Source organism: Dama dama, chromosome 12 (assembly GCF_033118175.1).
Source record: "Dama dama isolate Ldn47 chromosome 12, ASM3311817v1, whole genome shotgun sequence".
Classification (NCBI taxonomy): domain Eukaryota; kingdom Metazoa; phylum Chordata; class Mammalia; order Artiodactyla; family Cervidae; genus Dama; species Dama dama.
In genome coordinates, this window is record NC_083692.1 from 11,729,517 (window position 1) to 11,754,775 (window position 25,259).

A 25,259-nucleotide genomic window follows, 5' to 3' on the forward strand; every position below is an offset into this window, starting at 1 on the left:
AGAGCTCCTCGTGGGAATAAAATTATCTCATCAATTGCCAGGAGCCCGTCTTTGTCACTGGCCACCCCAGAACTAGCATAAATGGAACATTAACAGAGACTCCATCCCATCCCAATATCAATAGCCAATACCCACCACCCACTTATCAAGGCTGATCTGGCTACTACAAACAGTGAAAGTTCAATTGTTATTAAAAGAAATCAGTGTGGCATTATTACTTTATAGCACCACATGCCCACTCGGTGACAAGTTAATCCCACTGAGCCCTTTCTTCCTAGAAGGACCAGTGCTTTATTGTCATAAGAGTGGACATTATTGGTCACTATTCACCTTTCCTGCCTCGAGGGCCTCACCACTATCTGAGAGATTTCAAAGGGTCTGATCCACAGGCATAGAATCTCATACAACAGAGCATCTGACCACGAGACCTGCTTCAGAGAGAAGGAGACGGGGGGCGGGGGGGCAGTGAACCCGTGTCACAGGATCCACTGGCCATATCAAGCATCATATCATCTAGAAATAATTGATTTTATAGAACAATGGAATAGCTTTCCAAAGGCACAACTGAAGTGTCCTCTGCCATGATGGAGTACCATTATGCAGGTTGCATATTAGGATATTGTGTCCCATTAGGATACTGTGTCCCCCAACTGGTTCAGCATCTCAGTATCTGCCCTCAATGAGCAACGGCAGCCCGACCCTCAGGGATGATCAGAGAGCCACTCTGAGGCACCAGGCAAGCAGAGTGTGAAGTGGGGGAATCCAAGGGCGATGTGTTCACCGACAAATGCTACCAAACGTTCAGTCCAGGGAAGGCTCTAAAAATGTCCACTGAATTTCACAACCAAGGTAGTTGGTGTCTTTGGCAAAGAAATTTTTCAGTTGAGTAATGGGGGCAGAAGCCAGATTGCACTAAGCTAAAGAGTGAATGGGAAGTAAAACTATCAAGAGAGCGGCTTGAGAAAACTATGACTGCTCTGCTGTGAAGGGAAGGAGACCAGGAAGTAAGAGTGGCAGATGGACTAAGATGTAAGAACTATAGAGGAGTGTTTTTTAGAAGATAGAAACTCAAGTGTGTTTAGATAACAGTGGAAAGAATCTGGGAAAGCAAGAGAGAGGGGGAAAGTCTAGGATGAAGAGACCAGCAGGCAAAGGAAACAGGAGGAAAGATTCCTTTTCCTTTGTTGTACGAGTGGAGGAGGTAAGGATGGACGTGGATGCTTTTAAATTAAGGACTTGCTATTGCTTTGTTTTTGTAGCCAAATTCCCCCAACATCCCCATATGATACATCTGTGTTCCTGAATATTTGATAAGTATGATGATGGTGGTAGGAGTTTAGTCGCTCAGTTGTGTCCGACTCTTGCGACCCCGTGGACTGTAGCCCGCCAGGCTCCTCTGTCCGTGGGATTCTCCAGGCAAGAATACTGGAGTGGGTTGCCCTTCCTTCTCCATTTGATAAGCATAATCCCCCTGTATTCTTACTCCGCTGAAGAAGAAAGAGCATTCTTGAGAAATGAAGAGCCCCCTGTACACTTGAACAGTTATTTCCCTGGTCTTCCCATCAGTTCTTCAAGGTAGGACAGAGCCATTCCTTGGCTTCCATTTCACAAACAGTGAGGCATAGAAAGATTAAGTGCCTTGCTGAAACGTTCACGACTCACTGAAGGTCTCCTGACTTCTGATCTCCATTTCTGTTGACCATGCTGACTATAGTCTTGTCACATAGTCTTACAAGCATTTCCTTACTGCATGGACACCTCCATCCTCTACTCTTCACGATGACTTTTAGCTGACACAGCTTTAACCACGATATTTTCCCCTCCCTACTTTGTTGCTATTGACATTGAAGATGTTGGATACAGTATACAAAGAAAGCATAGCCCCTCCAGGTCCTTTTATTTATGTATTTATTTATTTATTTTTTTGGTCATGAGATATACACTTTGTATAAATTGCTGTTTCTAAAGAGCAAAAGGGGGACGTCCCTGGTGGTCCAGGGGTTAAGAATTCACCTTGCACAGCAGGGGTGCAGGTTCGATCCCTGATTGGGGAGCTAAGACCCCATATGCTGCAGCTGGGACCTGAGGCAGCCAAATGTATACAAATACAACAACAACCACAAATGGGTGAAATGAACCAGAACATCCACTGTCACACAGAACCGAGTCAGACCAAAACCTTCATGGATTCTTCCATGCTTCGTAGAGCACATCTCAGAACTTCTGGCTTTGTTGTTTTAGATTCCAGGGATTGAGGATGGTTTTGAAATGGCAACTTGGTTATGCTACATAAGAAGGCCAGCCAAGCATTAAATAGGGGCATCTGGAGAGTCTGGAAATACTAACAGTTCTTTTTAGCCAAACTCTGACACAGAACAGATAAACCTTTGTTAGAGATTTACAAGCCGTATTGAGACAGAGACCCTCCCAGCTAGAATCGTGGTCACTTTTCGCTCCTCACGGTAACTCCTAGGGGATGAATAGCTCTGGAAGAAGATAAGAAATCTTGTAAATCTGGGGAATGCCCCTTTAGTGCAGCGCACACGTGTTTTTGCTCTTCTTAATAAAGCTGCACAACCCTCAAGCGGAACAGCTGGTGGGTGGTCCCTGCATGGAAGCTTGCCCTTCCCAAGTCACTGTCATGCCCACATTGAGGGTTAAATCAGGCCGGATCTCACAGCCTCTCGGACCCACTACTGCTGCGGTGAAAAAAAGATAACGTGTGATCCAGGCTTTGCTCTGGTTTACCAGGTACTGCACATGCACGCCACCGGCATGACCTCATGCGATCCTCACAGCCACTCCATGATGTGTGTGGGGCTGGCACGCTTTGCTAGCTTGTGCATCGAATGAGTTGAGCAAATAGTCTCCCTCCCAGTGAGTGGGTGGAGAGCTAGGATCATTGATGCATTTATGCCTGTGCTGGGTCTTCGTCGCTGCCTGTACGCTTTCTCTAGTTGCGGCAGGCGGGAGCTATTCTCTAGTTGCGGTGCACAGGCTTTGAATTGCGGAGGCTTCTCCTATTGCAGAGCACGGGATCTAGGCATGTGGGCTCAGCAGTCATGGTGCACAGGCATAGCTGCCCAGGGGCATGTGGGATCTTAGTTCCCAGACTAGGGATTGAACCCATGTACCCCACACCGGCGGGTGGATTTCTAACTGCTGGACCACCAGGGAAATCCCTGGAGAGTGAGGATTTGACCACATACCTTCTGCCTCCAAGTCCAGAGTGGGTTGGGAAGAAACAGCTGAGAAGTAAAGTCTGGTAAACATAAGAGGAAGAATAATTTGCTTCTCTCATATAACCTTTTTTATTCTCATCAAGTTTTCCTTCTTGGTATATCAGTTAAATGTTTAATGGAGGTAGAGAATATGATTATAAGAAACACCATTACAAATGGGATATTGTTTGAGTTCTGCAGTTTGCCTATAACAAAGAAAAGTCCTTAGCATAAATTCTGGCTCTTAAAAGAGTGAGAGTTTTGGATAATGGCTCATGCATTGCTATTAAGTCACCTCTTTGTACAAGTGTGGACTGAGATCACCACGAGATCCAGAGGGACAAGAACACAGTGTTCCTCGCCCAACTGGCTAGAAATAGTCTCACTCGTGGGATGGGTATTCTTAAGACCTTTTGACATGGGAAAGTAGTTCTGAAGCTCTAAACCTCTGAGAATAAGTTTGTGTACGATTCTGGTGCTTGGATCATTATATCTAAGGTGCAAGGCGTTTGGACAAGGAGTGGGGATGCTCTTTATACCGGTGAGTCAGAAATGAACGTGCCCGAAAAACTCTGAAAGGAAACAAAGCGTGGCCTTCTACACCTGTGTCCCCACCCCCGCCCCGGGCCACTTGTCTGATCACCCACGTTCTTTCCGTCCCAGCAACGCTGATGGAACATGCAAACATTATATTCAGTAAAAGAAGCCAGACACAAAAGTCACGTGTTGTATGATTCCATTTACATAATATGTTTGGAAAAGGTAAATCCATCCCCAGAGACAGAGAGCAAATTAATGATTGGCAGAGGCTATGGACAGGGCAAGAATAGGGGTTGATCAGTACAGATTGCCTTGAGAGATGATGAGAGTTTGGAACTAGAGGTCATGGCTGTAAACATTACAAATGCACTAAATACCACTAAAAGGTGCACTGTATGAATTTCACATCAATGAAGGCAGGTGGGGGGAGGGGAGGGGACAGAAAAGGACCGGATTAAGGACATTAACCACAGGATAGTAGAGAGAGCCTTGGATTTAGAGTTAGGAGACCTGCGTTTGAATACTCTTTTTCCCTTATATGTGTTGTGACATAAAAGATAAGAGAGGTGACATTTCTTAAGTCTCCGATTCCTCATCTAAAGTGGAGTCAAACAACTACCTCACACGGTTACCGTGAGTCCTAAACAAGATACAGTATGTGAAAACACATAGTCTCGGGCTGGACACGGAGCTGACACACAGAACATCACGTAACATGGGAAAACAATGCAACAGTGATGGGCTTTTTAAGGCAGGACAGGAAACCCACTGAATTCATACTGTAGCTCAAACTCTTACGGCAGGTAACTTGGATTAATAAACCATAGTAGATAAAAATCTTGACTATTTTCAGAAATCTTCTCTGAAGGACTAGATGTTTTTGAAACTTAAGTTTTCTGGCACCGAGGCATTAATTTAACCCTAAAAATGACTGTTATGGCCAATTCTTCACACTATGGCTGTGTTTGAATTATATCGAGTTACTCTATCTCATCAATTTAAGATGCACATTAAAAAGAAAACTTTAATATCTGTGAAACCAGGAGTCCACTGATCAAAAGAGAGGCTGGTTCACCCTAAGGAAATTTCCACAGTGCCACCCTAGAGGTGATTCTCAACCCCAGAGGACAAGGTGCCTCCTTCTATGGATGCCAACCAGTGCCAATACAACGGACATGAATGAAACGTCCGTGGTGATAGGGATTAAAGCCAAAGAAGGGCTCCTTCTCATCAAAGCTAGTCAAGATACAGCTTCTGTCAATGCCCGACCTGTGGACAGCAGAGCCTCACAGTGTACCATTAATAAGGCAAATTTGCTCAGAAAACAGCCAGCCATTTGCTGGCAGTTTGGTTACACTGGACCCTTTCCCTGTTATAGAAAGTAGTGATTCATTTAAAAAAGAATCTTTACGTTGGATTTGGGTTTGCCTTTCCTGATCTCAATGCCTCCACCGGGGCCACTATTCAAGGGCTTATAAAATTCTTGACCCACCACTATGAAAGCCTGCACAATACTGAACAAGCAACTGTACGACGCTGCATCACAACATTCAACCAAGAGACACACTCCTCGGCTGAGAAGGCACAAAAAAGGGAACACGACCGCCACCCGCGAATTCTACCGTAACTCACCGGGCAGAAGCGGACTGCCTAATAAAGTGAGGGGCTGACCCATCACGGGCTCAGCTAGGTGAGGGACAGGGAGGCCTGGCGTGCTGCAGGCCATGGGGTCGCAGAGAGTCAGACACGACAGAGCATCTGAACAACAAGGTCGCAACTCGGAGGCTGAGTCCTGCATGGTTGAGGACCTGACCTGATGAAGTACACACACACACTGAACCAGCAGCTGCTGTATGCTATTGTATTCCTTAAAGCTAGAATACCTGGGTCTGAAGAGCTAGGGCTGTTGCTAGGATTGGCCCTTCTCGCCATCACCATAGTGACCTACTTCCGGAATTGGAACTTTTCAATTCCTGCCAGATTAGAGGTCCTAGTTCCTGGATGGACAGATTACTTCCATCAAGTAAAATACAGTGATCCTGATGCTATAATAATCATCTGGTCATTTGGGCTCCTCACCCCAGTGGAAAAATAAGAAAATAAAGGATTTTCTCTACTGATGGGGATAATAGAACTGTGAGAAACTAGGTGGCTGCTACACACTACATTAGCAGCTGCAAGGAGTAGGTCTAGAAACCAGGAATTTCACTGGGACATATCTTGGTTCTTCTGTGGTCAATGATAATTGTGAATGAGAAAAGGTGGTGACTATAGTTGATAAGGGCAAGGCAACTAAGGGTTTAGAACCCTTGGAGGTGCAAGTCTGGGTCTTTCCACCAGCCCTTCACCCCAGCCAGCCTCACCCTTTCTCTCTAAGGGTGAGAGAAATTGGAGTTGCAGAGAGATGACAACTATCAATTATAAACTTGGGATCAACTGCAACAGAGGAGACTTCCGCTCGTGTCAGAAACCCTCTGGCATTGTTTTGTAAAGACTGTATCTTGAAGGGAGCTCAGTGACTGATTGGACTTGTATCTCCCTCTCTCTCAAGAAAGAAGTATCTTATTTGAACAAAACTGAAGATCATATATTTCAGTCTGGGAGCAGGATGTGATGGAAAACTCTGAGAGGTACAGAGTGAACTACACTGGAGACCTCTTATACATCACTTGAGATCCTCTCAGCCTCCTTTTCTAGTGATGCTGCAGCCAAGAGTTCATGCAGAAGTCAGCTAGCTTCCCCCAGGCGCACCGTGACAGTAACGCATCTCAGCTCTGTATCACACTGCTCTCTCCTTCCACCCCAGGGCTTTTCTGTTAATATAATATCTGGAAACCCTTTTATCATCCATGCACAAGAAACCCAGAAGCTTGGTGAGTTAAACACCCTGACCTACAGGGGATTTTTTTTCCCCTTGTAATTTGGAAGGGGTTTGAAAATCCTTACTAGCTTCCTATCATTCAGAAAACAAAACAAATAAATATTTTATATATATATATTTATATATATTTGTGTGTATAGGCTTCTCTGGTGGCTCAGCAGTAAAGAATCCACCTGCCAATGCAGGAAACACAGGCTAGATCCCTGGGTTGGGAAGATCCCCTGGAAAGGGCAATGGATAAAGGAAAGGATAGCTTTTAAAAATCTTTTTTTCTCTCTTTTTAATAATCTGACTCTCAAATTCAAGCAATCTGCTTCTTTTGAAAAATCTTAAGCAAATAATTTAGGCTTTCCAGGGGGCACCAGTGGTAAAGGACCCCCCTGCTAATACAGAGACGTAAGAGACACGGGTTTGATCCCTGGGTCGGGAAGGTCCCCTGGAGGAGGGCACAACAACCCACCCCAGTATTCTTGCCTGGAGAATCCCATGGACAGAGAAGCCTGGCGGGCTACAGTCCATGAGGTCACAAAAGAGTCAGACACAACTTAGCGACCAAACAACAACAAAATGTGTGTCTGTATATATAATAATGACATATAATATATATAAGTACAACAATGATCTGCTCCTCTATAATTGCTCTGATCTCTTTTCTCACAACCCACTCTCCATCAGCCCCATTTTTCTCCTTGCTACTTCTTAAACATCCTATGCATGTTCTTCTCACGTCCCCCCTGACTCTGGGTCCCTGCATGTATTCAGAATCTTTCCTCCCCTAGATATCAGCGTGGCTTAAGTTTTTTTTTGTTTTTAATCCTTCTGGTCTTTATCTAAATGTCACCTTCTCAATGGGGCCTTCTCTGACCATTTAAAATGTAACTTCCAGCATTCCTTCTCCCTCTTCCTTAATTTTTCTCCATTACACTAATCACCACCTGACATTCTATGTGTTTCCTTTTTTATTTATTAACTTGTTTTTGATGACTACTTTTCCTGCTAGAATGTAAGATCAAGGGGGTCATTTATTATATATCTCCAATGCCTAGAATGGTACTTGCATACAAAAAGTGTTCGGTGGAAAAAGAAAGGAAGGAAGAATAACTAACTAGAATGAAATGCCATTTATCCCTAACTAAGATTTCTGGCTATCTCAAATCTCTGGAGTGTGGCCATTAAGCCAGAAATAACTGAAAAGGATGCTGAGAGGGAAACCGAGCGGTCACCCAGCCCACTGAGGACTTTGCCATGGGAAAGCCTCCCAGTTACCCTCTCCCTTTAAAGTCTGTTTATTCACATGTCCACCTCCTTTCCCCAGAGTTAGCCTTCTAGTTTCTCAGCTCACAAAAAGACTGAAATAACAAAATATAAGTAGCACCTGGCAATAAGAAGAGGCAATTTCAATCCCCTAACTGGAGTTGAGTAATCATGATAACACTCGGGTGTGGGTAAAATTAAGCTAATGCTTGCAAAATGTAAGCCAAGAGCTTCGTGTATCATATAAATACAGGGATTGTGTTTTTGAAAGAAAAAATTGGGACACAGTGAGCTCTTCCCAGGTGCAAAATGGGTGTGGGGAGTTTAGTTAAGATGACGATGAAGTATTTGAATTTCTGGACTATTCTGATGGTAAAAAATCTAGGGCATATTTATATGTCACTACATGTAAGACAGTAACATTTATAAGATGCTTGAAAAATCACAAATTTCTGCTTGTAATTTTAAGAAGAGAATTGTTTTGAACATTTCTGGAACACCCTAAATGTCCTTAAAGATTCATACAAAAATGAAGCAAAGTAAGCAGTGTCTGACATCTAAATAGCACCTTTTAAAATTCAATGTGTAGCTTTGAACAAATGGTACCACTTTGCTCATACTTGAAATTTTCTTCAATGATTTTTTTAATTGCAGTAAAGAAAGGCCACAGATGAAAGAAACACACTGACCAGCTTCAGTGAAAATGGAAACAGGGTCAGTGTGGAGGATTTAATGTCAGATATGAGGCCTAGACTCTTGTAAAATCTGGTTTTAAACTATTAAAGAATAACCACATTCAGTGAACTTCTAGCCTATTCAAAGGACAGGCTAAGTGTGAGGCATAAGAAAGTAACCATAATAACGTATTCTGGAGAAATATATCACCTCCAAATGTCAGTAAGTTTTAAAAAATACATATATTGCAGCATTCTTTGCAGTAAAATATTTATAACAAAAAGAGTTATAGTTAACACCAAATGTATACTTAGGGTCACATAAAAATCCCAAATTATGCCCAAACAGAATTGCTATGGTAATTGGCTATTTGTCTTATTTGAACTCAGCCTGTTGGAACGCATAAGAGATTGCCCTTGCAATTCCAATGTAAAATGTTTTATTGAGTAATTTATTTCAACCTGTGATTTAAGTTGAAAAGAAAATTATTTTTTGTACTGAGTTGACTTGTCAGTGCCTCCTATGAGCCAGTAACTGTTCTCAGCATTTTATACACATATATACAGAGGGGGAACACTGTGCTTCAGTGGAAAATTATGCATTGATTCAGAGCACATTCTTCTAAGATTCTGAGTGTGATTCAACAAGAGCTATTTTACAACTCCGTAGGTTGTAGATAACTGACAACAGTGCAAAATAATTTTGTCTGTAGACACACAAATTCTGTCTGTTAGAGCTTTATTTGACTCCACAAAGGAAGTTAGTTTTGCCACCAAAAGTGGGAGAGGAGACCCTCCTCACTCTTCTCACCCCCAGCAGCTAGGACATTAGCAGATAGCCTCTGCCAGACAATCAGAAGCTCTCATACCAGATATCACTCTCTGGCTGGCGATTCAAAGAGGCAGGGACAACTGGGAAATGACTGATGCTGGCACATGGAGAGTGTCGTGGGTTTACAACCGGGGGCCAGCACTAGAGACGTCCTGTGGTTGTGACTGTGGTCTTGTCTGTGGAGTGGTTACCACCAGATGGTTGGCAGTGGCTCCCACTTCCTGCCCACCGTGGGCCTTCACCTATTTTCAAAGCCTGACTGTACAATGATTCTGTAAATTATAGGTAATTCTTTCAAAATATTTCTGTTCTCCATAAGCTAGACAGAGTGGGTTTTCTATTACTTACCAATGAAAACCTCAACTGTACCCACACACAGAGAATAACAGAATAAATCATGGAGCCTGGAGGCATGGGGTGATGCTGCCTTTATAAAACACAAAGTATTGGTCCTTGTGTGGGTGCTGAAGCAGAGGGCTTCGCTTTAGATTGGGAACCGAATGTTATTCAGGTTATGACCACTAACTGAGACTAAAATAATTGTGCAATGTAGATTTAATGCACATGACCCTGAGTGTAGAACAGATGTGACTTGAAGATATTTGAGATTATTTTGGGTGGAGTGTCCACGAGGCATTAAATGATAGTGAATCACACAGGGAGAAAGTGATTCCCTTTTCCATTGTCTTTCAGTCCTCCTGATATCAAGAAGGACACCATGGAGGATTGGTATCTCCTTGTTATTTCTTGAACACTTATTACTGTTCCTTTATAACAAAGAGAAAGCTGCCCGAGGCTCACCCCATTCACAGACAATAGTACTGAGCTAGGATAGAATTACATTTTGTTTTTGCGGTATTCAGTTTTCTGGGTACCTACTGTTTAGAGCAAGTCATGCTAATTTCCAGTGATAGTCACAACGTAAGCCTTCTAAACAGATTTCTTTCAGTTAAAGAGGTGAGTCAGCCTAAAAATATTGAGTAAATAACATCACAGGCAGAGCATAGACAAGGCAACACAGCTGAAGATGGTGAGTACTGTCTTCTCTTTAGAAAACACCGGGATAGGGCACTCATTAGAGCCGCAGACCCAGAATGCAGATGACTAAAACCTGAAGCAGAATTCAGAAACAACAGGCCACAACAGCTCCTCCAGAAACCTGACTGAAGGCCGACAAGTACGTGACGGACAAACCATTATGCCACTGAAGCGCTGGACTCTGGAAGGCAAAAGACAGAGCGGGTGGAAGCAGTGACTGTCCCCATCACAAAACGAAAAGCAGGTGGGTCAACAGGACAAGGCAAGGCAAAGCAGCATTTTCCTGAGGAAAAATCCACACAAACCCAGAACCGACCGCCAACCCCATCCACCTCCTCATCCAGAGAAGGGACGGTCTGGGACATGTAGGAGTACCAGACGGCAGCTCTCTGAATGAAAGTGGTGGGTCAACCTTGCTCTCCTTGGTGTTAAGGTAATAAGATCTACAGTTATACATCAACATTCAAATCCTGAATTTTATGCTGCTTGCTTCATTTAAGTTCCTTCAGTCAATTGGGAGGAGTAAGTTTTTTCAAACCACCTGGACATCAAAGGTTCTAGAATGTTCCACCAGGGGAGTAGGCATGTCAGCTGTCCTTCACTAGTCACCTAGTGAGAACCACTGCTATAAAGGGAGGGTATCGGGCCCACCGGGGCCGGGGTGAAGTGGAGGAAACGATTTAGAACCATTGCTTCGGTGACAACACAGATGGTGTAACTCCTGCCCAGACCAGCCGGCAGGTGTGTGGATGGTGAGTAAAGAGGCCATGTCTTTACCGTTCAGCACCATGCTAAGCGGCTAGAAGACAGCTTCAGGAAAAACTGCTCTTGGCACCAGGGTAATTTGCAACATAGCTAAGCAGTGGTTAAACAGCATCTACGTTTGAAAAGGGGTTACCACCAGATTGGGTTTTTAATGACAAGGATCTGGTCGGTTCCACCCGGGAATGCCTTCTACAATAAAACTTGGACGTGGTCTTTTCCTGGCCCTTCCTTTCTTCCTCCTTTCTTCCTTGCTTTCTTTCCTTCCTAACTTCCTATTTTCTGAGTGACTGCATACTTCTCAGGCCACCAGCCCCCGAGGTTATGTGTGGCTTGCTGGACATCTCACACTTTCAGACTTCTTTCTCCAAAGCCTCACGCCCACACTGAGCAGAAAGAGCTGGCAGGGTGAGACCCGCTTTCCATCGCCGACGGGGGCTCCAGGGCGTAGCTCTGTGGTGGCCCACACCCTGGCACCACCGCTTCCCAGCTCTGTGACACCGCGTCAACTGCTTCATCACTCTTGTGCCTCAGATTTCTCATCTTTACAAAGAGAGTAACAAAGTCACCTGCTCGGCTGCACTTTGTGAGGATTCAGCGGGCGAGGAGGCATAAAGGACTGGGCTGGGAACTGCCCATAGAGTACTCTTCTGTCAGTGTTGAGTTTTGCGTATTTGACTTCTCTGATAAGCTTGCCTTTCACAAAAGAGTTCTACTGCCCCCCAAAGATTTAAAAATCATTCTGCTGCTTTTGCCCAGGGTTGCAGTCACTGTTTACATGAGCAAACCATTTACCCCATACTTTTCATCCATTTTCTCTTCTCCATCTCATGATAACGTCAATCTTCAGAAGGGTTCCCCTCCTGCCCTGCTTCCTGCCATCTTCCCCTCATTTTGAAGGTCAGACTCTCCCCACCACTGTCTTTATCAGTGAGTCAGGGTGCAGACGGATGGGTCTCATCGCAGACTATTCTTATCGCAACACAGGCATCAGAGAAAACCTAACGGAACCCTCTCTTCTAATCTGAAGGAAATGTGCGTCCTCCCACGTAAATTATCTCACTTGATTATATCGTTAGCCACAGAAGGAGGAAGAGACGTGTCTTCCAACTCCAATTCCGTTGCTCCTTCTCTGACATTACCTTTCTCCTCATCGTTTGGAGGAAAGAGAACAGAATGACTCCCACTTCCCTTCCGCGGCCAGAGCCACCCTGCTCCTCAGTGGCTCTGGAAACTCTGCTCCCTTGAAAGAAACCTCTGAAGACGTGATGCCTCTGGTCTCCATTCCCCCCCCGCCCCCCCACACACACAGTGGACAATCTGAGACCAGAGTATCTGTTTGTTCATTCATTCACCTAACAAGCTTTAGTTTTTTCAGAATTAAAGTAGTTCTACGTTGAATGGGGCTTCCCTGGTGTCTTAGTGGTCAAGAATCCACTTGCCAAGCAGGAGATGGGGGTTTGATCCCTGGGTCGGGAAGATCCCCTGGCGAAGGAAATGGCAACCCACTCCAGTATTCTTGCCTGCAGAATCCCATGCATGGAGAAGCCTGGGTGAGCTATAGTCTGTGGGGTCACAAAAGACTCAGATGTGACTTAGCAACTAAACAACAACAACAAGGGCTGAAAGACAGGGTCCCTGGGTTAGACAAGTTCATGTTCTGCTAAGGCAGGCACTCAAAGAGATAACGAGTTACAGAAAACCCGTGCGTTGGGGTGAGGCCGGAGTTCATGCACAGGGGGATGCTGTCGTGGGGACAGAGCTCACTGAGCCTGGACTCGTGGGCCAGGAGAGGCTTCCCGAAGGGAGTTAACCCCCAGTCTGGACCTTGGAAGGGGAATCAGCCAGATGAGGAAAAGGGAAAAGTCGCTATAGGCAGAGGGACTAGAATGTGAAAGGAAAGGCAAAAGCAGCCTGTGGGAGCAAAGAACTTGAGGGAAAGTTCCAGAAATTCTACTCAGTAGCAGAAACTCTTTCTACCCCTGACGTGTGACAGACTATGAGCCATGAGGTTTGAAAGACTGGACTAGGTCTCAAAGGATCTTGTAGGCTCTACAAAAGAATTTTATCACGGGAGCCGCAAGGAGTCAAGGCAAGGGTTCCATCAAAACATCATGATGCTAAGAACAGCTTTTCTTCTGGGGTGGCAGCATGAGCAATGAAGCAATACTTGGAGGCTGCACAGAAGTGTATTCTTGTGCTGAAATGTTCATAACCTACTGCTAACTGCTGGAGGGAATTTTAAACACAATTTCACCATTGCTTTCTATTTATTTACCTGTGCTTACTGACCTTAACTGGATTTAACCAGTTAAGTAAATAGGAAAACAAGATTGTTTTTACTATTCTTTCTTCCCATTCTGTTTCTGATCACCCAAAAAAGTCTTCTTCCCTTGATTACAATCATCTTCTCAATTGTCATTGATTTAAATGTGTCTTAAGGAACAACGGGCTTCCCAGGTGGCTCAGACAGGAAAGAATCTGCCTGCAATGTAGGAGAACTGGCTTCGATTCCTGGGTCGGGAAGATCCCTTGGAGAAGGGCATGGCAACCCACTCCAGTATTCTTGCCTGAAGAATTCCATGGTCAGAGGAGCCTGAAGAGCTACAGTCCATGGGGTCCCAAAGAGTTGGACATGACTGAGCAACTAACACTTTTACACACAAAGCTTATTTAACATTAAGCTTCTAATTTGGTAACATTTAACATGCAGATGAAAATATATTATTTGAAATTTCATCTCTTTATATCTCTACCATGCTTATCCAAAAGGAGGTTTTTGGATGTGCTGCATAAGTGGGTGTGGCTTCCCAGGTGGCTCAGCGGTAAAGAATCTGCCTGCCAATGCAGGAGACCGGGGTTTGATCCCTGGGTTGAGAAGATCCCCTGGAGAAGGAAATGGTAACCCACTTCACTATTCCTGCCTGGAAAATGGACAGAGGAGCCTGGCGGGCTACAGTCCATGAGGTTGCAAAAGAGCCGGACACGAGTCAGTGACCAAACAGCAACAAGAAGAAGCAGGTAGTTAATGATTGAGCAAGTAACGCATACACTTCATACAAAGGGTAAAGGATATTCCATTTGGGCAGGTGTTACATCTGTAGATTCAACTGACCCTGGATTGAATGTACTCAACGGCGGGGTAGAGGGCATTCCAGAAAGTTCTAAAAAGCATAACTTGAATATTCCCCACACTGGCAACTATTGACACAGCATTTACATTGTATTTAACATTGTTTACATAGCATTTAGATCATAATAGGTTTTACAAGTAATCTAGAGGTGTTCTAAAGCATACAGGAGGATGTGCGTAGGTGATATGCACTACACTTGAATATCCTTGGATTTTAGTATAAACAGGGATCCTGGAGCCAATGGTCATGGATGCCGAAGGACGACTGTAGTTTAAAAAGAGCCCTGATCAAATTCTGTCAACTATTTGATGAATCAAGAAACCTCCCAAGATAACTTCTCATCTAGAAAGACTATAAAAATTGAACCACTTTTTTTTTTTTTTTTTTTTGCAATTTTTCATCACCCGAAATAAGATCAAAAAGATCAATTCTTGAGTTGTCATCAATCTCGTTTACATTTTAAGTAAAATTGAGGTCCTGGCTCAGGCAAATTGCAGAAAAGCAACTCTTAGAAAGGACAGCTGTCACTTTTCTTCTTGTACTAAAGTTTTGTTAACTTTTTCTGCGTTGCGCTTAACTGGGGTATCCCCAATCCCACGTTTGGCAGATGGAGTGTTTACCCACTACACACACACACACACACACACACACACGCCCTCTGGCCTGTTCTCAAGCTCTTTTTATGCACTTCCAGCCTTCTTCCCCAGCTGCCTGGGACCCTGGGTCCCCCCACTTCTCCCAGGTACTCACAGGGTCTGCGTGCTGGGGGGTAAGCTAGGGATGCGCTGGATCTCCTTGCAGGTGACTCTGAAGTCGTCCTCCTGGCGGCATTCGCAGGGCGGAGACGGACACCTCTGCCCCCCGAGGCTGTTGGGCAGGACCAGAAGCAGCGCCAGCCGCAGGAGGGGCGTCGGCCGCATCGTCCTCGGGGCCCCAGGCTACCTCTGCGTGCTCCGCGATCGCCTCCCTCTCATCCCTCTGCGCTTCGGCTTCCTCGGGGCCGGGAGAGACGGCGCGGGGCGGGAGGGAGGAGGGCTCGATGGGGCTGTGACTTCAGCACCAAGCCGGAGGCTGGAGAGGGCACCGAAGAGGCTCTTAAGGGCTCTGTCGCCCTGGCAACCCTGCGCCCAAACCAGCTCCCCGGCTTCGCTCCCCGCGCCCCCAGCCTCGTCTGTTCCCTGCCTCCCTCTGCCCTCCAACCTGCCCCCACGCGCTCCTCGCCTCGCTTTCCTCCAAAAACCCTGGTTTGGACTGCCGCTCCTTTGCTGGTCTCGAAACCCAACGGGTCACCCCATTCTCCCGTGCGGGGCTCGGTCCCCAGGGAACTGCCCCTCGGGATCCACGCGCACGCACCCTCTTTATCCGGACAAAGTTCCAGGGGAACGAACTGTCCTCCCGGGGAGGACCGGGTCCCGCAGAACTTCAGCTCTCCCTGGCCCAGGGCGCCTCTGCCCGAGGGTCCGAGGCGGGCACGCGTGGCCGGCTAGCCCAGGATGCGGCCGGGGCGCGCCTCTCGCGCAGGATCCTCGCGGGTCCCGCGGGGCGCGCGCCGACACGCGCGCAGATCGCCGCGCGGGCTGGCCTGGCGGCCCCGGCTCTCAGCGTGGCGCTCGGCCGGGCAGGCGCTGGACTCTGGCGCCACCTGGTGGGCAGACCGGGGGACGGCGGAAACCAGTTCAGTTCAGTCGCTCAGTCGTGTCCCACTCTTTGCGACCCCGTGGATTGCAGCACACCAGGCCTCCCTGTCCATCACCAACTCCCAGAGCTTGCTCAAACTCATGTCCATCGAGTTGGTTATGCCATCCAACCATCTCATCCTCTGTCGTCCGCTTCTCCTCCCGCCTTCAATCTTTCCCAGCATCAGGGTCTTTTCCAATGAGTCAGTACTTGGCATCAGGTGGTCAAAGTATTGGAGTTTCTGCTTCAGCATCAGTGCCCGTGGCTTAAACGGAAATCGGAATCCAATGCTGCGATGCTGGAGTTGAGTCCCACCTGATAAATTGCGATCTGCCCAGGAACTTTATCGACCCCATGGATCCACCCAGAAGACGGGAAGAAAAAGAAGACTCAGTGGGCACACTGTTGTCTATTTATCATTCTTCACGCAGTAACCAGCAAGATAATTCAAAATAGAAATCAGATTGTGCCTGTTTCTCTCTTAAAAGCTTTTCTGTTGCTTACTAATTCTTCTTGAGGTAAAAGGAATATCATCTTAGGTACCACATGCTTCCATTTATGTGAACTTCTGGGATTGAGGAGAAGCTATGGTGAAGGAAATCGGAACTAGGGTTAGGGGAGACTGGGGAAAGACAGGAGAGAACTTACGGGGGTTATAGAAATTTTCTATATCTTGACTGGACATAGGTGGATGCATACATTTTCTAGAATTCACCAAACTGTTCAGTTTAAATATATGCATTTTAGCTTTTGTAATGACTTTATTCATACGCCACCCAAACTGGAAACCAACCAAATGTCCTTCCACTAGGTAATGTATAAACAATAAGTGATATTAATACTTCCGTATGATGAAATATTATTCCACAATCAAATGAAGAAATTAAAAAATTTTTAAAGAAAATTAGATTTAAATTCTAAATCTTTAAGTTTAAATTCTTTCTTTATAGTCCACCTCTCACATCCATACATGACTACTGGAAAAATCATAGCTTTGACTAGATGGACCTTTTTGGCAAAGTAATGTCTCTGCTTTTTAATATGCTGTCTAGGTTGGTCATAGCTTTTCTTCCAGGGAGCAAGCATCTTTTAATTTCATGGCTGCAGTCACCATCTGCAGTAATTTTGGAGCCAAAAAACTAGTCTCTCACTGTTTCCATTGTTTCCCCATCTATTTGCCATGAAATGATAGGACCGGATGCCATGATCTTAGTTTTCTGAATGTTGAGTTTTAAGCCTCCTCTTTCACTTTCATCAAGAGGCCCTTTAGTTCTTCTTCTCTTTCTGTCATAAAGGTGGTGTCATCTGCATATCTGAGGTTAATGATATTTCTTCTGGCAATCTTGATTCCAGCTTGTGCTTCCTCCAGCCCAGCATTTTGCATGATGTACTCTGCTGTCAGTTAAATAAGCAGGGTGACAATATACAGCTTTGATATACTCCTTTCCCAATTTGGAACCAGTCCATTGTTGCACGTCTGGTTCTAACTATTGCTTCATAACCTGCATAAAGATTTCTCAGGAGGCAGGTCAGGTGGTCTGGTATTCCCATCTCTTCCAGAATTTTCCACAGTTTGTTGTGATCCACACAGTCAAAGGCTTTGGCATCATCAATAAAGCAGAAGTAGATGTTTTTTCTGGAATTCTCTTGCTTTTTCAATGATCCAATGGATGTTGGCAATTTGATCTCTGGTTCTTCTGCCTTTTCTAAACCCAGTTTGAACATCTGAAAGTTCTTGGTCCACGTACTATTGAAGCCTGGCTTGGAGGATTTTAAGCATTACTTTGAAGTGTGTGAGATGAGTGAAATTATGCAGTAGTTTGAACATTCTTTGGCATTGCCTTTCTTGGGAATGGCATGAAAGCTGACCTTTTCTAGTCCTCTGGCCACTGCTGCATTGTCCAAATTTGTTGGCGTATTGAGTGCAGCACTTTCACAGCATCACCTTTTAGGATTTGAAATGGCTCACCTGGAGTTCCATCACCTTCACTAGCTTTGTTCGTAGTGATGCTTCCTAAGGCCCACTTGACTTCACATTCCAGGATGTCTGGCTCTAGGTAAATGATCACACCATTGTGATTATCTAGGTCATGAAGATCTTTTCTATATAGTTCTTCTGTGTGTTCTTGGCACCTCTTCTTAATATCTTCTGCTTATGTTAGGTCCATACCATTTCTGTCCTTTATTGTGCCCATCTTTGCATGAAATGTTCCCTTGGTATTTCTAATTTTCTTGACGAGATCTCTAGTGTTTTCCAGTCTATTGTTTTCCTCTATTTCTTTGCACTGATCACTGAGGAAGGCTTTCTTATCTCTATTTGCTATTCTTTGGAACTCTGCATTCAGATGGGTATATCTTTCTCTCTTTTGCCTTTTGCTTCTCTTCTTTCTCAGCTATTTGTAAGGCTTCCTCAGACCACCGTTTTGCCTTTGTGCACTGCTTTTTCTTGGGGAATATCTTGATCACTGCCTCCTGTACAATGACATGAACCTCTGTCCATAGTTCTTCAGGCACTCTGTCTATCAGATCTAATCCCTTGAATCTATTTGTCATCTCCACTGTATAATCGTAAGGGATTTGATTTAGGTCATACCTGAATGGTCTAGTGGTTTTCCCTACTTTCCTCAATTTAAGTCTGAGTTTTGCAGTAAGGAGTTCATGATCTGAGCCACAGTCAGCTCCCGGTCTTGTTTTTGCTGACTGTATAGAGCTTCTCCATCTTTGGCTGCAAAGAATATAATCAGTCTGATTTCAGTATTGACCATCTGGTCATGTCCACATGTAGAGTCTTCTCCTGTGTTGTTAGAAGAGGGTGTTTGCTAAGACCAGTGCGTTCCCTTGGCAAAACTCTATTAGCCTTTGCCCTGCTTCATTTTGTACTCCAAGGCCAAATTTGCCTGTTTGTGCAGGTATCTCTTGACTTCCTACTTTGCATTCCAGTCCCCTATAATGAAAAGGACATCTTTTGGGGGTGTTAGTTCAAGAAGGTCTTGTAGGTCTTCAGAGAACTGTTTAACTTCAGCTTCTTCAGCACTATTGGTCAGGGCATAGACTTGGATTACTGTGATATTGAATGGCTTGCCTTGGAAATAAACAGAGATCATTCTGTCATTTTTGAGATTGCATCCAAGTACTGCATTTCAGACTCTTTTGTTGACTATGATGGCTACTCCATTTCTTCTAAGGAATTCCTGCCCACAGTAGTAGATATAATGGTCATCTGAGTTAAATTCACCCATTCCAGTCCATTTTAGTTCACTGATTCCTAAAATGTCGATATTCACTCTCGTGATCACTTGTTTGACCACTTCCAATTTGCCTTGATTTATGGACCTAACATTCCAGGTTCCTATGTAGTCTTGTTCTTTATAGCATCATCTTTACAGCATTGGACTTTACTACCATTACCAGTCACATCCACAACTGGGTGTTGTTTTTGCTTTGGCTCCATCCCTTCATTCTTTCTGGAGTTATTTCTCCACTGATCTCCAGTAGCATACTGGGCACCTACTGACCTGGGGAGTTCACCTTTCAGTGTCCTATCTTTTTGCCTTTTCATACTGTAAAGAACTATCTAGTAGATGTTTTAGACTTTGTGAGCCATGTTGGATCTTTGCCACATCTTTTCCTCCTTCTTCCTTTTTATAGAACTCTTTAAAAATGTGAAAGTCTTTCTTAGCTTGTAGGCTATATGGCAACGGGCCTTGGGCAGGGTTTGACCTAGAAGCCAAGTTTGCTGGTCTTAGTTTTCCCTGTTTTTCAAGAGCTGGCCCTTTTATCACTTTGTTGGACCTGGAATGAGACAAGCCTATTATCACCTCTAGTCCTTTGTTATTGTTGAACTCTATGCCTGGAGCAATCTGTCCTCAGATCTTCTGTCTTGATTTAAATATTACCTCCTTAGAAACTTTTCCCTGAAAATCCTGTCTCAAGTAATGATCCTCCCATCATATTACCTCACCAAAGCACTTATCTCTGGCTACTATTACTGACTAGTTTACTCATTCATTCCTGTCTTTTGCTGTTCTCCCATCATCATCTAAACACAAGCTCCGTGAAAGCAGGAACTTTGCTGATTTTTTTTTTTTTTTAAGGCCACTGTATCCTTAACATCAGGAACAATGCCTAGCACAGAGTTAGGAAATAATAATGTTAAATGAATGAAGAGTCAGTTCAGTTGCTCAGGCGTGTCTGACTCTTTGAGACCCCATGAACTGCAGCACACCAGGCCTCCCTGTCCATCACCAACTCCCGGAGCTTATTCAGAGTCATGTCCATCAAGTCAGTGATGCCATCCAACCATCTCATCCTCTGTCATCCCCTTCTCCTCCTGCCTTCAATGTTTCCCAGCATTAGGGTCTTTTCCAGTGAGTCAGTTCTTTGTATCAGGTGGCCAAAGTATTGGAGTTTCAGCTTCAGCATCAGTCCTTCCATTGAATATTCAGTGTTGATTTCCTTTAGGATGGACTGCTTGGATCTCCTTGTAGTCCAAGGGATTCTCAAGCGTCTTCTCCAACACCACAGTTCAAAAGCATCAATTTTTCAGCACTCAGCTTTCTTTATAGTCCAGCTCTCACATCCAAACATGACTACTGGAAAAATCATAGCTTTGACTAGATGGACCTTTGTTGGCAAAGTAATGTCTCTGCTTTTTAATATCTGTCTAGGTTGGTCATAGCTTTTCTTCCACGTAGCAAGCATCTTTTAATTTCATGGCTTCAGTCACCATCTGCAGCGATTTTGTAGCCAAAAAACTAACCTCTCACTGTTTCCATTGTTTCCCCATCTATTTGCCATGAAATGATGGGATGGGATGCCATGATCTTAGTTTTCTGAATGTTGAGCTTTAAGCCAACTTTTTCCCTCTCCTCTTTCACTTTCATCAAGAGGCTGTTTAGTTCTTCTTTGCTTTCTGCCATAAGGGTGGTGTCATCTGCATATCTGAGGTTAATGATATTTCTTCTGGCAATCTTGATTCCAGCTTGTGCTTCATCTAGCCCAGCATTTTGCATGATGTACTCTGCATGTAAGACTTCCCTATAGCTCAAGTGGTAAAGAATCTGCCTGTGATGCAGGAGACCAGGGTCTGATCCCTGGGTTGGGAAGTTTCTCTGGAGAAGGGAATGCCAATCCACTCCAGTATTCTTGCCGGGAGAATTCTGTTGACAGAGAAGCCTGGTGGGCTCCAGTCTGTGGGGTCACAAAGAGTCATACACAAAGAGTCATTCAGAGTTGGACTGAGTGACTCACACACACACACACACACACACACACACACACACACACACATATACACACATACACTCTGCATATAAGTTAAAGAATCAGGGTGACAATATACAGCCTTGACCTACTCCTTTCCCAGTTTGGAACCAGTTCCATGTCCAGTTCTAACTATTGTTTCTTGACCTACATACAGATTTCTCAGGAGGCAGGTCAGGTGGTCTGGTAGTCCCATCACTTGAAGAATTTTCCACAGTTTGTTGTGATCCACACAGTCAAAGGCTTTATCATAGTCAATGAAGCAGAAGTAGACGTCTTTCTGGAACTCTCTTGCTTTTTCAGTGATCCAATAGCTGTTGCCAATTTGATCTCTGGTTGCTCTGCCTTTACTAAATCCAGCTTGACCGTCACAAGCAATGCCTATATTAGTAATCTGTTGCAGCATAATCAATAGCCCTAAAATGTATTGGCTTAAAACAACGTTTACTGTCTCAGAGTTTCTGTGGGGCAAATTGGGAGTGGCCTAACTGGATGCTCTGTTTTAAGGTCTCGTGTGAGGTTGCAAACAAAATAACAGCAAGGGCTGCAGTTCTCTGGTAACTTGGTAGCTTGGCTGCAATACTGCTAAATTCACTTATTAGTTCTAGAAGCTGTTTCGGAGATTCCATCCAATTATCTACATAGATGAATTGTGTGGTCTGCGAATAGACAGTCTACTTTTTTCAAAGCTGGATTCTTCTTATTTCTTTTTCTTATCTGACTGCACAGGCTAAAAGCTCCAGTACAATTTTTAGTGGAAAGAATAAGGGCAGATATCATCTTGCTCCTAATCAAGTGGGAGAGATCATTCTTTCATCATGAAATATGATGTCATCTGTGTGGTTTCTGTAGATGCTTTTTATCAAGTTGAGAAAGTGTCCTTTTATTTCTCCTTTTCTTAGAGGTTTTTTTTAAAATCAACAATTGATATTAGATTTTACCAAATGCTTTTTCTGCATCTGTTTAGATGAGTCAGCATTTTTCTTTTTTTAGTTTGTTAATATGGTGAATCATAGAGATTGATTTTTGAATGTTAAACTCACCTTGCATTCCAGGGAAGAACCCCACTTGATCTTGAGGTATTAAGTTTACTTATATTCTGATTAAATTTTCTAAAATTTGGTTATGAGTTTTGCATAGATGTTAACCAGTGATAATGGTCTGTTATTTTCTTTCTTTATAATGTTTTTGTTTAGTTTTGGTATAAGGATAATTTTGCCATGATGGGGTAAGTTTGAAAAATATTCCCTCCTCTTCAAATTTGCATGAGTTTGTATAGAATCAATATTACTTCTTTCTTAATTATGTGGTAGAATTCACCAGTGAAGCTATCTGGAGATTAAGATTCACCTGTTGGAAGATTTTTAACCACAAATTAAATTTCTAAAACTAGATGTAGGGTTATTCAAATTATCTAATTCTCCCTGCAGTAGCTTTAGCAGTTTGTGTCTTAGGATGGATTTGTCCATTTTATCTAATTTTTTTAATTTATTGTCATAAATGTGTTCAGAATATTCTCTTATCCTCTATGTATTTGTATAATCAGGTCTAATATCAGCTCTCTCATACCGGATACTGATATTTGTGTCTTTTCTCTTTCTTAACAATTATGTTTAGAGGTTTATCAATTTTATAAATATTCTCAAAGAAGCAAATTTTTGTTTCATAGGTTCTCTATTTTTTCGCTATATTCTATTCATTGATATTTGCTCAGATATTTATTAACTCTTTTCTTTTGCATCTTTTGGGTTTGATTTGCTCTTCTTAGTTTCTTAAGACGAAGGCTGGGGTCACTGATTTGAGATCTTAAAAAAAATCATATTTACCATTCTGTAGATTTTCTCTGTAAGTACTGCTTTAGAGACATCTCATAAGTCTTGATCTCTTGTAATTTTATTTTCATTCAGCTTAAAATACTTTCTTTGTTGTCATTGTGCTCAGTTGTGTCCGACTCTTTGCGACCCCATGGATTGTAGCCCACCAGGCCCCTCTGACCATGGGATTTCCCAGGCAAGAATACTGGAGTGGGTTGTCATTTCCTTCTTCAGGGCATCTTCCTGACCCAATACTTCCTAATTTTTTGTTTGTTTCTTCTTTGATTTCTGAGTCATTTAGAAAGGTGTTATTTAGTTTCCAAATATTTAGGTATTTTCCATGTATTGTTCTGTTATTGGTTTCTAAATTTATTCCATTGTAGAGAGAGAACATAGGTTATATGACTTGAAAGCTTTTAAATTTAGTGAGACTCAGAGTAAGGTATATTTTGATAAATGTTCAGTGTGCGTTTGAAGAAAACATATATTCTGAATGAGTTCTACAAATGACAATACGTCAAGTTGTTGACAGTATTGTTTTTGGTGATTTTCCTGTCTACTTGTTATGTCAATTATTGAGACATGGGTAGTAAAATTTTTTTAACTGCGATTAGGGATTTGTCTTTTTTTCTGTTGTATTTCTATTCATTTTTGATTAATATATTTTGAAGTCCTATTATTAAATATAGAGATGTTTAGAACTCTTTCATTTTCTAGGTGAATCAATGCCTTTATCTTTATTAAATGCACTTTTTAATCCCTTGTGATAGCCTTTTTTCTTTCTTTCTTGTTACTGATAGAACTGATCTAACTTTCTTTTGTTTAGTGTTACCATGTTATTCTTTTTCTATATTTTTACTTCAACTTCTTTGCATCCTTATATTTAAAGCACATTTCTTATAAAGAGCAGAGTCAGGTTTTGCTTTCAATCTTTGCCTTTTATTTGGATGGTGTAGATCATTTCCCTGGAGGAGGAAATGGCAACCCACTCCAGTGTTCTTGCCTGCAGAACCCCATGAACGAAGAAGACTGACTGGCTGGAATCCAGGGTCCGAGAGAGTCAGGGTCCGAGAGTGACTGAGCCACTCAGCACAACCCAGCAGGGAGCTCAGAGCGGGCTCTGACTACCTAGAGGGGTGGGGTGCGGTGGGAAGTGGGTCACTGGAGGTCATTTCCATGCGATTCTCCAGGCCAGAATACTGGAGTGGGTAGCATTCCCTTCTCTAGGGGATCTTCCCAACCCAGGGATGGAACCCCGGGGAAGCCAATGATCCACTTCCCATCCCATAGATTATGTACCTTTGATATCATTATTGACATTAGGTTTAAGTTTGTAGCCTTGCTTCTTGCTTTCTATTTTTCCCATCTGTTCTTTGATCCCTTTTTCCTTTTCTTTTACCTCTTTGGATTAATTCAGTAATTCTTTTAAAATTTGATTTATTTTTAATTGGAGGATAATGGCTTTACAATACTGTGTTGGTTTCTGTCCCATCAACATGAATCAGCCGTAGGCATACATACGTGCCCTCTCTCCTGAGCCTCTTTCCCACCCGCTACCCCTTCCCAGCCCTCTAGGTAGTCACAGAGCTCTGGGTTTGAGCTCCCTGCTGCAGTGCTGTGCTGAGTTGCTCAGTCATGTCCGACTCTGTGACCCCATGGACTGTAGCCCACCAGGCTCCTCTTTCCAGGGAACTCTCCAGGCCAGAATACTGGAGTGGGTTGCTGTGCCCTCTTCCAGGGGATCTTCCCAACCCAGGGATCGAACCCAGGTCTCCCACATTGCAGGCAGATTCTTTACCATCTGAGCCACCAGGGAAGCCCAAGAATTCTGGAGTGGGTAGCCTATCCCTTCTCCAGGGGATCTTCCCAACCCAGGAATTGGACCAGGGTCTCCTGCATTGCAGGCAAATTTTTTATCAGCTGATCCACGGGGAAAGCCTGCTTCACAGAGCAAATTTCCACTGCCGACCTATTTTACATATGGTAATGTACATGTGTCGAAGTTATTCTATTTGTCCCACCCTCTTCTTCCCTCACTGTGTAATTCAGGAGAGTTTTTATTATTCCATTTTATCTTCTTTGTTGACTTTTAGCTATAACTCTTTGCTTGATTATTATAGTTGCTTTAGGGCTTAGAGTGTACCTCTTTAAGTTATCAGAGTCTACCTGT

General features: G+C 43.7%; 1 protein-coding gene across 2 annotated transcripts in view; it reads right to left on the reverse strand.

The window, feature by feature from the left end:
- The window catches only part of TSHR (thyroid stimulating hormone receptor), a 151,684-nt gene extending 136,381 nt beyond the window's left edge, over window positions 1-15,303 (reverse strand). For both annotated transcript variants that reach the window (XM_061158339.1, XM_061158340.1), the window contains exon 1: window positions 15,087-15,303. In XM_061158339.1, coding sequence (XP_061014322.1) covers window positions 15,087-15,256 — 170 coding nt within the window. In that variant the 5' untranslated portion in view covers window positions 15,257-15,303. The remainder of the gene's footprint in view (window positions 1-15,086) is intronic.
- Between the last annotated feature and the right edge of the window lie 9,956 nt (window positions 15,304-25,259).